This window comes from Chlorocebus sabaeus, chromosome 1, assembly GCF_047675955.1.
Source record: "Chlorocebus sabaeus isolate Y175 chromosome 1, mChlSab1.0.hap1, whole genome shotgun sequence".
NCBI classification, from domain to species: Eukaryota; Metazoa; Chordata; class Mammalia; order Primates; family Cercopithecidae; genus Chlorocebus; species Chlorocebus sabaeus.
Genome location: NC_132904.1, coordinates 10,620,427 through 10,636,926, shown reverse-complemented (window position 1 = coordinate 10,636,926; position 16,500 = coordinate 10,620,427). Strand labels below are relative to the sequence as shown.

Genomic DNA, 16,500 nt, shown 5'->3' with positions numbered 1-16,500 from the left:
ATTCCATCAAGGATGAAGGATGGGGAGGACTCATCCTTGGATGACCTCCCCTGGGCACAGATGTTGAGCAGTGGGTAATAGCCAATCACAACTCTACAATGCCTATGAAGGAGGGTCAAGGGCCAGTTGGCTTATTATTTCACAGAAACATTAAAACTACAAATGGGTAGCATGTGTGGCAGGGAATTTTACAGATAAATCATGTTCTTTTGTTGCAGTAAATATAATTTCTTTTCCAAAATAGAAGGCACGCGGTTCTTACTGAGAACCTATTTCAGAACAATGGACAATGGTCACGATTTATGAATCCCATTATTTTCCAGGGGGGAAAAAAAGAGTATTAATTGTTTGGTCAGAGTTTGGGGATTCAAGAATCCCCGAAAAGAAATTTAAACAGGAATCTCCCCAAACAGAAAAGGACATGAAGACTGGGTGGGTTCCCATCCCCGAGGGAGCCTGCAGGTTGGAAAAGGAGATGGTGTGGACATCAGTAAGACCACGTTGAGTAATGAGCAGCCAGTGGTGCGCAGCACCAAAGAGCTCACCTGCTCCATATAAGTACTAATGAGAGGAGCCCTCACATAGAACATGCTGCCTTTTTTTTTTTTTTTTTTCCTTTTTGAGACAGGATCTCACTCTGTTGCTCAGGCTGGGGTGCAGTGGCATGACCATGGCTCACTGCAGCCTCAACCTCCCCAGGCTCAGGTCATCTTCCCACCTCAGCCTCCCAAATAGTTGGGAGCACAGGTGCACACCACCATGCCTGGCTAATTTTTACATATTTTTAGTAGAGATAGGGTTTTGCCTTGTTGCCCAGGTTGGTCTCAAACTCCTGGGCTCAAGGGATCCTCCCACCTCGGCCTCCCAAAGTGCTGGGATTACAGGCGTGTGCCATCACACCTGGCCTCATGCTGCATATTTTAAAACAGAAGTTATTACAATGACAAAAAATAATTTAAAATATTATAATGGTTCAGGCAAAAAAAGTATTCCGTTATCCACAAAGGAAGAGCAAAAAAGTCACACCCAAAAAGTCACATGCTGTATGATTCCATCTATATGTCATTCCAGAACAGGCATAACTATTGCACAGAAAAGTGATTCTCACAGGGGTTGAGGAGAGGGCCTGACTAGCAAGAGGCATAAGGGAATTTCAGGGGTAAAATTTCTATACTCTTCTACATCTTTGTTTTTGTTTGTTTGTTTGTTTGTTTTTTGTTTTGTTTGAGACAGTCTCGCTCTGTCACCCAGGCTGGAGTGCAGTGGCGCAATCTCGGCTTACTGCAACCTTCGCCTCCCGGGTTCAAGCGATTCTCCTGCCTCAGCCTTCCAAGTAGCTGGGACTATAGGCATGCACCACCACGCCTGGCTAATTTTTTGTATTTTTAGTACAGACGGGGTTTTACCATGTTGGCCAGGCTGGTCTTGAATTCCCAGCCTCAGGTGATCCACCCGCCTCAGCTTCCCAAAGTTCTGGAATTACAGGCGTGAGCCACCACGCCCAGCCTACTCTTCTACATCCTGATTGTGGCAACCATTCTGCAATTACAAGTGTTCATTAAGACTCACAGAAGTAAACACTGAAAGGGTAAATTATAACTTAATTTTTTAAGAAAGTAAATTTTAAAAATAAATAAAAATTAAACAAAAAAAAAAATTTTCTTTTCTTTTTTTTTTTTTGAGACAGAGTCTGGCTCTTTTGCCCAGGCTGGAGTGCAGTGGTGCGATCTCGGCTCACTGCAAGCTCCGCCTCCCAGGTTCATGTCATTCCTCTGCCTCAGCCCCCGGAGTAGCTGGGACTACAGGCACCCGCCACCATGCCCGGCTAATTTTGTTTTTGTATTTTTAGTAGAGACGGGGGTTTCACCATGTTAGCCAGGATGGTCTCGAACTCCTGACCTCATGATCTGCCCACCTCAGGCTCCCAAAGTGCTGGGATTACAGACGTGAACCAACGTGCCTGACCAAAGTAAAACAAAAAAAATTAAATAATTTTAAAATATGTATTTACAGTTTGGAAGGAAAAAAGCTGTAATTTTTTTTTTTTTTTTTTTTTTTTTTGACACTCAGCCAAGTTACCTATTCTTTGTAAGGGCAAGAGAGACATATTCCCACATTCAACACATAATTATGCTCAAGCTCAACACATAATTTCACTCAAGACAACTTCTTTTTGAAAATGAAGTAAAAGACAGTGGGCCCGCCTATGGAGCCCTACACACTAGTTAATGTTCACTTGGCAACTTGGATATCTTTAAAAGACACGGCTGAGTGGGAAAATGGGGATGAGCTCTGTAACACAATGCCACTTATATAAATTAAAGATACACAGCCAGGCACAATGGCTTCCACCTGTAATCCCAGCACTTTGGGAGGCCAAGGCAGGTGGATCACCTGAGGTCAGGAGTTCAAGATCAGCCTGGCCAACATGATGAAGCCCTGCCTCCACCAAAAATACAAAAATTAGCCAGACGTGGTGGCATGCGTGCACCAGTAATCCCAGCTACTCGAGAGGCTGAGGCTGGAGAACCTCTTGAACCCAGGAGGTGGGGGTTGCAGCAAGCAGAGATCGCACCATCGCACTCTAGCCTGGGCAACAGAGTGAAACTCTGTCTCAAACAAAAGGTGACCAGGCGCAGTGGCTCATGCCTGTAATCCCAGCGTTTTGGGAGGCCGAGGCAGGCAGATCACTTGAAGTCAGAAGTTTGAGACCAGCCTGGCCAATATGGTGAAACTCCTAGTCTCTACTAAAAATAAAAAAATTAGCCCGGCATGGTGGTGCACACCTGTAATCCCAGCTATGTGGGAGGCTGAGGCAGGAGAATCACTTGAACCCAGGGGGCAGAGGTTGCAGTGAGCCGAGATCATGCCACTGCCCTCCAGCCTGGGTGACAGAGACTCTGTCTCAAAAAAAAAAAAAGAATGATGATTAAAGGGAACAAATAAATAAACACACAAGAGAGGGAGGTCTTGTAGGGACCAGCACGGACAGGGTGCTATGAACTGAGGATATGAATAATTCACTTCTACCGCTAAGATCCACCTAGAAAAGCAAGTACTTATCATTATACACATCACCCATCTCAGCTGAATCAAAACTAAGAATCTAAAAACTCATGTTCTAAATTTAGAAGTATGAAAACTGCAGTTCATGGGCCAAATTTGGACCTCTGCCTGTTTTCATATGGCCCACCTACAAGCTAAGAATGGTTTGTACATTTTTTTTTTTTTAAATGCTTGGGGGAAAAGTCAAAGGATGAATAGTATTTAGTGACACACGAAAATTATACGAAGATCTAAAATGTTTACTATCATGGCCAGGAGCAGTGGCTCACGCCTGTAATCCCAGCACTTTGGGAGGCCAAGGCAGGCAGATCACTTGAGGTCAGGAGTTTGAGATCAGCCTGGCCAACTTGGTGAAACCCTATTAAAAATATAAAAATTAGCCAGGAGTGGTGGTGGGTACCTGTAGTCCCAACTACTCAGGAGGCTGAGGCAGGGAGAATCGCTTGAACCTGGAGGCGGAAGGTTGCAGTGAGCTGAGATTGCGCCATTGCACTCCAGCCTGGGCGACAGAGCAACACTCTATCTCAAAAAATAAATAAAATAAAATAAAATAAAATAATATAATGTTTACTATCTGCCCCTTTACAGGAAAAGTTTGCCAACCCCTATTGTAAGAGAACCTACAGTGATTCCAGGAATGCCACTGCACTGCGTCGTCAGGTAGTTAGTTCTCTGCTCCAGGATCAAGCTCAGGGCCAGCAGAGTGCCTGGGAAGAGAACTGCCTCCTCCACGGCAAAGTTCAGGGGAACCCCAGCCCACACAGTGACCAAGGCTCTCCCATACAGCTCACGGAGCGACTGGCAGAGCTGAGACTCTGCACCCACGGGATTTCAGAATAAAAAGCCTTTGTCTCTGCACAAAAGCAGTGTCACCAAAAGCTGCATAGCAACCATTTTCCTTAGCAAGCAAACTGAGGAGCAATTTCTGGTCTCTGAAATTCATATTGAAACAAACAACGTGGATGCCGGGCTTAATACCCAGGTAATGGGGTTGATCTGTGCAGCACACCACCACGGCACAGTTTTTTTGTAACAAACCTGTACATCCTGCATATGTATGCTGGAACTTAAAATAAAAGTTGAAGGAAAAAAAAGAAAAGAAAAAAACAACCCTAACAACCATCAATAAGGACTAGTTAAGTAAATTATCCTACATCCACACATACACACGCAGACATTAGAGATAGCAAGGTGAATATACATGAGCAGGCATGGAAATATTAACTGAGAAAAGCAAGTTGAAAGACATTTTTATTCCATTGTTGCTTAAAATATATTTTTAGGCCAGGTGCAGTGGTTCACGCCTGTAATCCCAGCACTTTGGGAGGCTGAGGTGGGTGGATCACTTGGGGTTAGGAGTTTGAGACCAGCCTGGCCAACATGGCAAAACCCTGTCTCTACTGAACAATACAAAAATTAGCCGGGCATAGTGGCACATGCCCGTAATCCCAGCTGCTTGAGAAGCTGAGGCAAGAGAATTACTTGATCCTGGGAGGTGGAGGTTGCAGTGAGCTGAGATCATGCCACTGCACTTAGCCTGCCTCAATAAAATATATATGTATACTTTTTTAAACATGTATGTATAAAATGTATTATATACTACATATGAGCTAAGGAAAATAACCAAGCTGTTGTATATTACATACACAACAGTGGGTGGTTGGGATTCAGGAACTTTTATATTTCATGTTATTTTATTATTTGAATTTTCATTAATATGAATTACTTTGACAATAAAAATGTTGAAAAGTATTTAAAGGGGAAAATATACTCATTGTTGATGGACTTGCAGTTTTTAAGTTGGGAAATGTGGATATTGTCTGTTGCCAAACCTCATGAAACTTGCCTCTCAATTGAAGGTATTAATTTTCTTTTTAATTATTTTCTAGGTTGGGCACGGTGGCTCACACCTGTAATCCCAGCACTTTGGGAGGCCAAGGAAGGTGGATCACTTGAAGTCAGGAGTTTGAGACCAGCCTGGCCAACATGGTGAAACCCTGTCTCTACAAAAAATACAAAAATTAGCCAGGCGGGGTGGTACATGCCTGTGATCCCAGCTACTCAGGAGGCTGAGGCTGGAGAATCGCTTGAACCTAAGAGGTGGAGCTTGCTGTGAGCCCAGATGGTGCCATTGCACTCCTATCTGGGAGACAGAGCGAGACTGTCTCAAAAAAAAAAAAAAAAAAAAAGTATTTTCTAGTTTTCCAAAATGTTTAAATAAGCATGTGTTCATTTTAGAATCAGAAATTGAGTTAAGACTTGACAAAATCAGTGGTAATCCATACAATCACTATCATGTAGAAATAGCAAAACCAACACAAGCAAAAAGACTAGAAAGATCTACAGCAATATCCTAATGGACATTCCTTCTGGGTGCTGGGTGCGGGGGCTAAGCATGGTTTTTGTGATAATTTTTGCTTCCTTCTATTTTTCTGTATATTCCAGGTCTTCTGCGATGAGCATCTTTAAGTTTACAGCATGCTTCTCAACATTTTATCGTGAAAAATTTTCAAACGTTCAAAATTGACGCCTTGTAATCCTAGTACTTTGGGAAGCCAAGGCGGGTGGATCACCCGAGGTCAGGAGTGCGAGACCAGCCTGGCCAACATGGTGAAATCCCATCTCTCTTAAAAATACAAAAAAAAATTAGCTGGGCATGGTGGCGGGCGCCTGTAATCCCAGCTACTCGGGAGGCTGAGGCAGGAGAATCGCTTAAACCCGGGAGGCAGAGGTTGCGGTGAGCCAAGATCACGCCATTGCACTCCAGCCTGGGCAACAAGAGCGAGACTCTGTCTCAAAAAACAAAACAAAACAAAGTTAAAGGAAGCTTTTTAATGAACCTCTGTATACCTGCCACACAGATTGTGTGATTATGTGACTGTATTTGCTTCACCATAAATATGTTTATCTATTCATTCCTTCTGTCCAGTGTCTCTTTTTTTTTTCTTTTTCTCTTTTTTCTGAGACAGAGTGTTGCTCTGTCACCCAGGCTGGAGTGCAGTGGCGTGATCTCGGCTCACTGCAAGCTCCACCTCCTGAGTTCACACCATTCTCCTGCCTCAGCCTCCCGAGTAGCTGGGACTACAAGCGCCCGTACCATGCCCGGCTAATTTTTGTATTTTTAGTAGAGATGGGGTTTCACCGTGTTAGCCAGGATGGTTTCGATCTCCTGACCTTGTGATCTGCCTGCCTCGGTCTCCCAAAGTGCTGGGATTACAGGCATGAGCCACCGCGCCCAGCCCCCCCCCTTTTTTTTTTTTTTTTTTTAATTTAAGAACCAAGGCACTGAGGGAGTCCAACGCGATGTCAGGGCAATGACAACACAGCCGACCCGCACTCTGTGCTCTAGTTCACGGGGTTCCTGACTCCACGCCTGTAGCCTTGATCCACAGCTGTGGTTCTCAGACCTGAGCCTGCACGAATTACAGAAGAGGGGGTTGCTGACACACAGGGTCACCATAGCTTTTTGGCAGTTCCCCTCCTCCCCCGTCAAGGGCATGGTGTAAGCAGTCAACGACACCCCTGGAGAATCCCTTCACCTTGGGAGGATGCCCACCTCTGCTTTGGAGGGCCAAGAAACCCATATACTGGCTGAGCTGTGCGCCCAGCACCAATCTAGGCACCTGGGCTCTGTGACCAGAGTGTGGAGCTTTTGTTCAGTAGCAGGAGACAAAAAGTTTTTTGAAATACCTTAGGCTGGCGCCGTGGCTCACGCCTGTAATCCCAGCACTTTGGGAGGTTGAGGTAGGTGGATAACCTGAGGTCAGGAGTTCAAGACTAGCCTGGCCAACATGGCAAAACCCCGTCTCTACGAAAAAAAAAAATACTAAAAAAATAAATAATTTAGTAAATAAATAAATAATCTAGAATATGAGAAAAGATTCCAACCCAACAGAAAGGCTGGGGATGAGCCCTGCAGGTGGCTAACACCTCCGGAGAAGGCTCGGGAGAAGCCCGAGCAAAGGCCCCAGCAGGGCGCATGTTTGAGCAACAGCAAAGAGGCCAGCAAGGCTGGAGTAGAGGTGCCAGGAGGGCAGAGGGTGGGAAGCGGGGGTGGAACGGAGGGTCGAAGAAGAGCAGCCGGGCCGGCAGGCAACGCAGCACCTGACAGTGCTACGCCCTTGCCTCTGACTGTCACTGGCAGGAGCCACTGCCAAGTTTAGAACCCAGGAGACTCAGGATCCAACTTGGGTTTTAAAAGGGTCCCTCTGGCTGCTGTGTTGAGAAGAAATGAGATGTAGGGTGCAAGGAGGAAGCAGGAACCTATTGGGAGGCAAACTGCGGAGGGGGGGATCCGGGCATGAGTAGTAACGGATGCTGGATTTCCTTTTAAGCTGCAGCCCACCGATGGTGCTGATGGAATGAGGTGGGGTGTGAAGGAAAGAGGAGTCAGATGACCCCAAGGTGTCTGTACAGAGCAACTGGGAGGCTGGGATGGGGCTGTTTAGAGACAGAGTAGGCTGGGGGAGAACCGGGCCCTCACGCTGGGCAGCGGGTATCCCAACGAGAGGCAGGGACAGAGCGCACACATCAGATGGAGCTCGGGATCATGGTTTAGAATGAGGATCATCTGTGATCCTTATGAGAGCAGCTCCTACTGAGAGGTGGAGGCAAACGCCTGGCTGAAATGTGTTTGAGAGAATGGGGACACAGTGGCATGTGCCTGTAGTCCCAGCTACTCAGGAGGCTGAGGCTGAAGGATCACTTGAGCCAGGAGTTCAAGGCCAGCCTGGGAAACATATGAGACCCTCATCTCTAAAATTTAATAATAATAATAAAGAAAATAAAGAGAGAGAATGGGAGAAGATGAACTGGAAGTGATGTCAAAGAGAGCACCTGAGCACTTGAAATTTTTGTTTTGGTCTTGAAAGATGAAGGAAACTTGTATGTGGTAGAGACATAATTTAAACCCAGATCTAAGGACATCCAAATCCTACACACCATACTGCAATCATAGAAGCTGGTGGGGAGGAAGTGGCCTTTAAGGAGATGTATGGAGACAGGCAAGCAGGAGATAAGGAGACGGGAGGAGAGGCAGGCAGGGCAGGGGCTTCCACTGTGGTGAGTGGGAATCTCAAGGTGCTCTTGGGGTTTGGTCAGAAGCAGGGTCCCTGGGGTGGAGCCCAAGCCTGGTATTTTTTTCAAGTTCCCAGGTGGGCTGGGCATGGTGGCTCATGCCTGTAATCTCAGCACTTTGGGAGGCTGAGGCAGGAGTATCAAGAGGTCAGGAGATGAGGACCATCCTGGCTAACACGGTGAAACCCCGTCTCTACTAAAAATACAAAAAATTAGTCAGGCGTAGTGGCATGTGCCTGTAGTCCCAGCTATTCAGGAGGCTGAGGCAAGAGAATCGCTTGAACCCGGGAGGCAGAGGTCACAGTGAGCCGAGATCGTGCCACTGCACTCCAGCCTGGGCGACAGAGCAAGACTCCGTCTCAAATAAATAAATAAATAAATAAATAAATAAATAAATAAAATAAAGTTCCCAGGTGATTCTACTGTATAGCCTGGAGCAAGACCACAGGAGAAGCGTTGTCTAAAGGGGAAAGGCGGGGAAGACTGAAGAGTTGGGTTGAGATGGGCAGTCATGCCTCATTTCACAGATGGGGAAACCATAGCTAAGGGAGGTGATGTCACCTGCCCAGGGCAGCCTGAAAGTGGCAACCAGCCTCTTCCTCGCCCCTGCAAAGAGAAAGAAGAGAGCCCCGCCCTACAGCGGACTTTACCTCTCTCCAATCAAGGTCCCTCCAGATGCATCCCTGCAACTCTGACTCAGTCCAAGACCCCCGGCTCTGCCACTGTGCGGGACCAGGGAGGACAGTGAGGATGCTTTCAGAATACTTTTTAACCCAAGGGTTGAAACAAAACAAAAAGAATGTTTTTCTTTCACTCAAGGCTATGCAGGAAGCATGCCAATCCACCTACGTGTCATTTGTCTCATCAGAGTTCGAGGGTTTGGGGTTGTTTATAACATATATCCAGACTACAAAAAATACAGAAAGTGGGACAAAGAGCATGAGTGCTCTGCTTTTAAATCAAGATGGATTTAATTTTCAGAAACAGCATTACACACTTGGGGCTCTGAGTTCAAATCTGAGCTCTACTACTTACTAACTATATAGTCTTGGCCAAGTTACCTAATTACTCCTAGCCTCAGTGTCCTCAGCTCTAAAATGGGGATAGGTACAGCACCTGATTTGTGGGATTATCCTGAGGATCAACGGAGTTAATACCTAAAAGACACTCAGTAAATAGGGCTTGATAACATAGGAGCCATTCACTAACTGACAGCTTTTACTGCCACTGTTCCCTAGGATGTTGTCATTATTTTTGATTTGGAAAGGTCACAGACAGCTCTGGGACCAGTTGGAGACACGGTGGAGGTTGTGAAACCCAGAATGAAACCAATCCTCCATGTTCGCAAAACCACATTCTGTGGTGAGTGTGGAAACCCCTAAACTCGCCCCCTTCACTTCTGACGCCCTGGGGGAAAAGCTTGTGATAAAAGGAAAGGCTAAAGTCCAAGGTGGGTACTGAGAAAAGATTTCCCAGTTGGGAGTTTTGGTGGCAAGGTTTTAGGAAAAGAAAAAACCCATGAGGAGCTAGGTCTCTATTTTCTGAGGCTGCATTCCCAGAAACAGGACCCAGCTCACCCCCGGGGGCCTCAACTGAGCCCCTCTGTACTCTATTGCTGTGTGATCTCCAGGGATCACTTCACCTCTCTGAGTTTCTCTGGTAAACAGGGCTAAGACCCATCTGTCAGCGTTTGTGTAAGGAATCACTGAAATAATGGAAATGAAAGTTGTAAAAGCACTTATGCCTATGAGAGGGTTGAGACCTCATGCCACAGGCTGGGTTGAGGACAGGTAGGAAAGGAGGAGGCCTGGCTCCCCAGATTCCCAGCCTAGGGCACAGAGAGAAGGAGGAGGAGGGATGAACAGCAGCTGACCTGACACATTACACTTTCCCTTATTGCCACCCTGTGCTCAGACCTCTTAGCAAATGGGGGAAGGAGAGTGGCAGCTCTGGCAGGCATCAGGCCCAGCCTCAGCTGCCCAAAGGTCATAAACATCCTGCAAAAGGAAGCAAAGCTCATCTACCCTCCCAGGCTTTGACCACCAGGCCCAGGCCTATTCTCCTACAGGGCAAACCTCACCTTCTGCTGAGTCAGAATTGCCCCTCTACTCACCCCCACTACTACCACCAAGCACTGCTGGGGGTTTTCACCTGTTACCTGGAATCCTTATAAGAGCCCCATGTTACCAGTCGGGAAACTGAGCTCAGAGATGGGAATTAATTAACTTCCCTAAGGTCTCGGAGCTCCCCAAAAAGCAGCACCAGGATTCCGCAGCAGACCTGCCTGAGCTTCAAGGTGAGGTTCTTCCCACCACAGCAAGTAATTCACACCAAGGTACTGACATTCAACAACTGTGCTCCCATGGCAAAACTGGCCTCTGCCTCACCGCACTCTCGGCCTGAAATGCCCTTTTGCCGTTCACCTGGAAGATTCCTACTCATCCCTTGAGATGGGCTCAACGTGTCCACTCCTCAATGCGTCCCCTGATGCTTAAGTGAAGCGAGTTGCTGCTGCCACCACAGCCAAGCCGTAGCCCTATTATTGGATGACTCATTGTTAAGCCTAGCCTGTGGGAAGAAGTGATCAGTTTCCTTGCCCAGCCTGCCAGCATTCCAAGGGCCAGGATTCCCTCTAATTCACCATTATCCAGCCTGGCACTGACAAAGTTCTCAGCAGAGGTATATGGCAGAGGGATGCACGGCTTCCTCCTCAAGCCCCTCTCAGCCTGTGGCTGAATAAGGATGAAACCCTGCAAGGCCTGAAGCCCCAACTGCTATTTAAGAAGGGTCCTCTCTTCTTCTTCTCTCCCCTCCCCTTTGCACCTTAACTAATTCCACAGAGATCCATCAGAACATCAAGCAAACTTAGATTACAGAGCAGTCAATGACGGAGTCTTGACTCAGAGGACAGGGAAGGCCTATCAATTTCCTCATATTATGGAGCCTCACTTTCACTTTGGGGTTTCATTTCCTTGGCAGCAGCTGCTCAACAAGTCACAGATTCAAGGATGGGGCAGGTGGAGGAGGGAAGGGAAAGGCTCCCCGCCCACTCATTCTAGCAAATTTGGAACACAGAGAGGAAAGAAATAATCACAGCAGGAGGCATCACAGGCTGAACTAAAGGGCTCAGGAAACTGTGGACACAGCTTCTTCCATCCCCCAGGAGGCTCCTGGGAGCTGCTTCAACAACTAACATAAAAGCCGTAAAGGCCCACAGTGGGGAGGCAGGAGCTGTCCTTCCCCACTGTAGACAAATAGGGGCAAGATTTCTGTAGAGGATAGTTTTGTTTGGAGTTTTTTGTTTTGTTTTGTTTTGTTTCTGCAGGGTCGCGCTCTGTCACCCAGGCTGGAGTGCAGTGCTGCAATCATGGCTTACTGCAGCCTCGACCTCCCAGGCTCAAGTGATCTACCCACCCTGGCCTCTCAAAGTGCTGCAATTACAGGCATGAACCACCCCATCTGGCCCAAAAGGAATTTTAAAACAAAAATAAAACCTATCAAAAGTCGGTCTGCTGGCCGGGCGTGGTGGCTCACGCCTGTAATCCCAGCACTTTGGGAGGCTGAGGGGGGCAGACCACGAGGTCAGAAGATCGAGACCATCCCGGCTAACACGGTGAAACCCCATCTCTACTAAAAATACAAAAAATTAGCCGGGCGTGGTGGTGGGCGCCTGTAGTCCCAGTTACTCGGGAGGCTGAGGCAGAAGAATGGCGTGAACCCGGGAGGCGGAGCTTGCAGTGAGCGGAGATCCGCCACTGCACTCCAGTCTGAAAAAAAAACAGTCGGTCTGCCTTTTATTACTACCATGTGCTGGCCATTTTAAACAATGTCAGTAATAAAATACCACTCCCCCAAAAAATGTCTTATTTGCCTAAATTCTAATTGCTGCAGTTACCATTGAGATTTAATCATATACATGTGAGCCTCCAATTAGCACATTTTTATTTCTTATCCTTCTAAAACTTTTGTCTTCTACAAGTTAAATCAGAGAACACGCAGTTACAGTCAGTTCCTGAAACACACAGACTCAGCTACAATTTCTGTTTCAGCAATCAGTTCCTAAAGGCTCAGAATAATTTGAACTCCATTTATACAGTTTATGTAGCCAGTCTCTGTGGTCCTGCGTTTTCCTGTGTTTAAACAGAAAACAGCCTGTCTCCCAGTGCCAAAAGAAACTAAAAGAATGATGTTTGAAAGCCTGGGTGATTTTCATCATTTCTAAAGCAATGGATTAAATAAATGTCAAGGTTCACTATCACTCAGCTATTTTCTCTGATTTTTACAGAAGAAAAACTTGGGGAATTTTGCCAAATATAATTGAAATGTACGATGCGCTGGACGCGGTGGCTCATGCCTGTAATCCCAGCACTTTGGGATGCCGAAGCGGGCAGATCACCTGAGGTCGGGAGTTCGAGACCAGCCTAACAACATGGAGAAACTCTGTCGCTACTAAAAATACAAATTAGCCAGGCATGGTGGCGCATGCCTTTAATCCTAGCTACTTGGGAGGCTGAGGCAGGAGAATCGCTTGAACCCAGGAGATGGAGGTTGCAGTGAGCCGAGATCTTGCCATTGCACTCCAGCCTGGACAAGAATGAAACTCCATCTCAAAAAAAAAAAAAAAAAAAAATGTATGAGGAACTGTCTGGTGAAGATTTTGTTGTTGTTGTTTCTGTTTTTAGAGACGGGGTCTTGCTATATTACCCAGGATAGTTTCAAACTCCTAAGCTCAAGTGATCCTCCCACCTTGGCCTCCCCAAGTGCTGGAATTACAGTAATGAACCACTGCACCCAGCCTGTCTTAGTGAAAATGTCTCTAAAAAGGAGATATTTAGGCTGCTAGAAATGATTAAAGAAAAATGACTTAGGCAGTATTGCAATGTCTGGAATTTATTATGAAATGGGATTTTTATAAATCTCTGCCAAACTAATCCTGATAGTTAAGGCTTTTCCTTTGTCTCTCTAGTTTTATATGAAAGCAGCTTTTGAAATTAAAATTAATTAAAAAGTTATTCAATCAACTGTGAGCAAAGATGGACTAGTAGATATAGCTCCCCTGAATACTGACCATGAATATGCAAAGAAGATTGATTTTGACAATGTCATGGACAACTCTTCAGAAGTTTCCAAAACAGAAATTGTAATATTATTATTCATCACTGATACCAGCCTCCACCTAAGAATAAGTTTTTCCTTTTTTCAAAAATACATTAATGTGATTCAAACCTACTAATCCATTACTTTTTCCTGCTTTTGCACTATCACATTTACTTTATTTTTCATTTTTCATTTTTTTACTCTCATGCTTACATATATGAGGTTTATACTGTCATGATTACATATACGAGGTTCAATAAAAGAAAATGTTCACTGTGTTTCTTTCTGGACATTATTACTATTCATTGCATGATCATTGCCAAAAATAATGTTGTCAGATAGAGAAGGATATTAAAAAGTGACCACTCCAGGTGTCAAACATGCCAGATACACCCTGACACCAGGCAAAACTCTTTATATGGACTGAGATAATAACAACAGTGAACTGTGGTTGAGCACTCAAAATGTGTGCTAGGCATTGTTCTGGGCACTTCGTGAGTATTAAGTCATATAATCTTCACTCTGCAGCAGACTCGGTGGCTCACGCCTGTAATCCCAGCACTTTGCAAGACTGAGGCGGGCGGATCACGAGGTCAGGAAGCCGAGACCATCCTGGCTAACACGGTAAAACCCCATCTCCTCTAAAAATACAAAAAATTAGCCAGGCGTTGTGGCACGCGCATGTACTCCCAGCTACTCGGGAGGCTGAGGCAGAAGAACAGCTTGAACCCGAGAGGCGGAGGTCGCAGTGAGCCGAGATCGCGCCACTGCACTCCAGCCTGGGTGACAAAGTGAGACTCCATCTCAAAACAAAACAAAACAAAACCTTCACTCTGGGAAACAGTGGATTTGAACTTGATCGGAGTCTCACAGCCAGATGCTCAACACTAGGTGGGTCCACCTCCAAATCCTGTCCTCTCAATCCCTCTGCTGCGGTCCGGCCAGGGGAAGGGGGGCAGTCGCCCAGCACAGTTCGCTGGGAGTCCGCTGGCAGGGCTGGTCATGGGATGAGTCAGCTGACACAGCCCCCAAGGCCTGTCCCGGTGCCCGGGTGTGGCTCCGGAGGGCAGCGCCGGACTTCTGCGGACAGACCTGCCCCCCTGGCCACCTCCCTCCTGAGGGTCCCGCCGTCCGCTGGGCGCGTTTCAGGCAGGGCGCCCCCACACCGGCCCCCGGAAGGATGCACCGAGACAACTCCGACAGGTGCGCGCCGACCCGCAGCTGACACCGATGCCCCGCAGCTGACAGAGGTGTGGGCCCCACATCCTCCAGGCTCCTCTCTCGGAAGCAGTAATTCAGGCTCCGAGACAACGAGTCTCCATTAACCAGGGGCTCCCACCCCCTCCCAGCCCCGCCCCGCACTTACAATGAGCGCACGCATCTTCTCTCGCGGTGTGGACCCTCAAGGCCAGGCTCGATTTCGCTGCGTAGATGTCTGAGGCAGGGGGAGCAGGGATTTATTGTCATTAACAGGAAACTGCGTCCCCAGACCCCAGGGGACGGCGGCCTCTGTTGGGGAGAGCGTTCGAGGCGCGCCTCGGAACCCGGAAACAACCACCTCGCTCCCTTTAACAACTTTCTCACCGGGGCCCAGCGGGCGCCCAGGAGGCTGCAGCTGCCAACGGGCTCCCCGGCAGGTTAGTCTACACCCGCCCCACCCAATTTCATCTCTTCCTCGCGGACGGGGAGAAGCATCCCAGGCACCTCGCCCGGCCTTATAGCACCCTTCGGGGAAGACCCGCTCCACCCACCTTGCAGACTCGGAGGCAGCGCTGCCGCCTCAGCAATTGGACCGGATCTAATGGCCGCAGTGGCCGGGCCAGCGTGAGGTCACCCGGCCCCTCCCCGCGCCGCCGGCTAATGAGAGCCTCGCAGAGCGCCCGGCCCCAGCCCCGGGGAGACTGCAGGACGCCCGCGTCCCCGGCACCGCCTCTTCCCGCCTCATCTATGCCCTGCGCGCCCAGCATCCAGGAGTCGCATACACTCGACCTCTGCACACGCATCACACTGCAGGGCCATGATCGGTTTACTTTCGCCTTAACTCAAGAATGGGCTTACAGTTTAAAAACTGAAGGAGTTAAAAATATACCACCATGGGCCCAGCGCGGCGGCTCACGCCTGTAATCTCAGCACTTTGGGAGGCCGAGGCGGGCAGATCACGAGGTCAAGAGATGGAGACCATGCTGGCTAACACGATGAAACCCCGTCTCTACTAAAAATATAAAAAAGTAGCCGGGCATGGAAGCGTGCTTCTGTAGTCCCAGCTACTCGGGAGGCTGAGGCAGGAGAATCACTTGAGCCCGGGAGGCGGAGGTTGCAGTGAGCTGATATCGCGCCACTACACTCCAGCCTGGGTGACAGAGTAAATACCACCATGGCATATTGGCTGTTTTAAATTAAAGGCATTCAAAAATCAGCAGGTGCAAGAAGACCCCTTTTCTGTGTCTTAAAAGCAGATGAAATTCCCATGTTGAAGGACACCTTCCTTATACTAGAAGAAAGAGCAACATCCTTATCCTCAAAGAGGAGACGTTGAGACGGAAAGAATTCGGTAGACCTTGTTGAAATAATTTTGTCATTTTTTACTTTTTTTGATTTTTGTTTGTTGTTTGTTTTGAGACAGTCTTACTCCGTCACCAGGTTGGAGTGCAGTGGCTTGATCTCAGCTCACTGCAACCTCTGCCTCCCTGGCAAGCGATTCTCCTGCCTCAGCCTCCCATGTAGCTGGGATTACAGGCATACGCCACCATGCCAGCTAATTTTTGTGTTTTTTATTTTTGAATTTCACCATGTTGACCAGGCTGGTCACGAACTCCTGGCCCCAAGTGACCCACCTGCCTCAGCCTCTGAAAGGGCTGGGATTGCAGGCATGAGCCACCACTCGGCTCATTTTTTACTTTTTAATTCACAAAAATTGCCATGTATTTGTCATGTACAACATGTTGTTTTGAAATATGTATACATTGTGGAATAACTAAATTGAGCTAATTAACATATGCAGTACCTCACATACTTCTTTTGTGGTAAGAACACAAAACCTCTCCATAATTTTCAAGAAGAACATAGTACATTGTTATTTACTATAATCTCCATGTCGTGCAATAGATCTGGTGAACTTATTCCTCTATTCCTCCTAATGGAAATTTTGTATCCTTTGGCCAACATCTTCTCCACACCCCCTATTCCCCCCAACCACCATAACTACCATTCTACTCCCTACTTGTGGGTTCCATTTTTTTAGATTCCATATATAAGTGAGAT

The 16,500-nt window shown here is 47.3% G+C and overlaps 1 protein-coding gene across 1 annotated transcript in view; it reads right to left on the bottom strand.

The window, feature by feature from the left end:
• Positions 1 to 15,101, bottom strand: part of PLAAT3 (phospholipase A and acyltransferase 3) — a 33,664-nt gene extending 18,563 nt beyond the window's left edge. Inside the window, exons 1-2 of the mRNA XM_007994811.3 lie at positions 14,991 to 15,101; positions 14,606 to 14,674 (exon numbers count right to left, since the gene is read on the bottom strand). Of these exons, the coding sequence (XP_007993002.1) occupies positions 14,606 to 14,620 (15 nt within the window). The 5' untranslated portion in view covers positions 14,621 to 14,674; positions 14,991 to 15,101. The remainder of the gene's footprint in view (positions 1 to 14,605; positions 14,675 to 14,990) is intronic.
• Between the last annotated feature and the right edge of the window lie 1,399 nt (positions 15,102 to 16,500).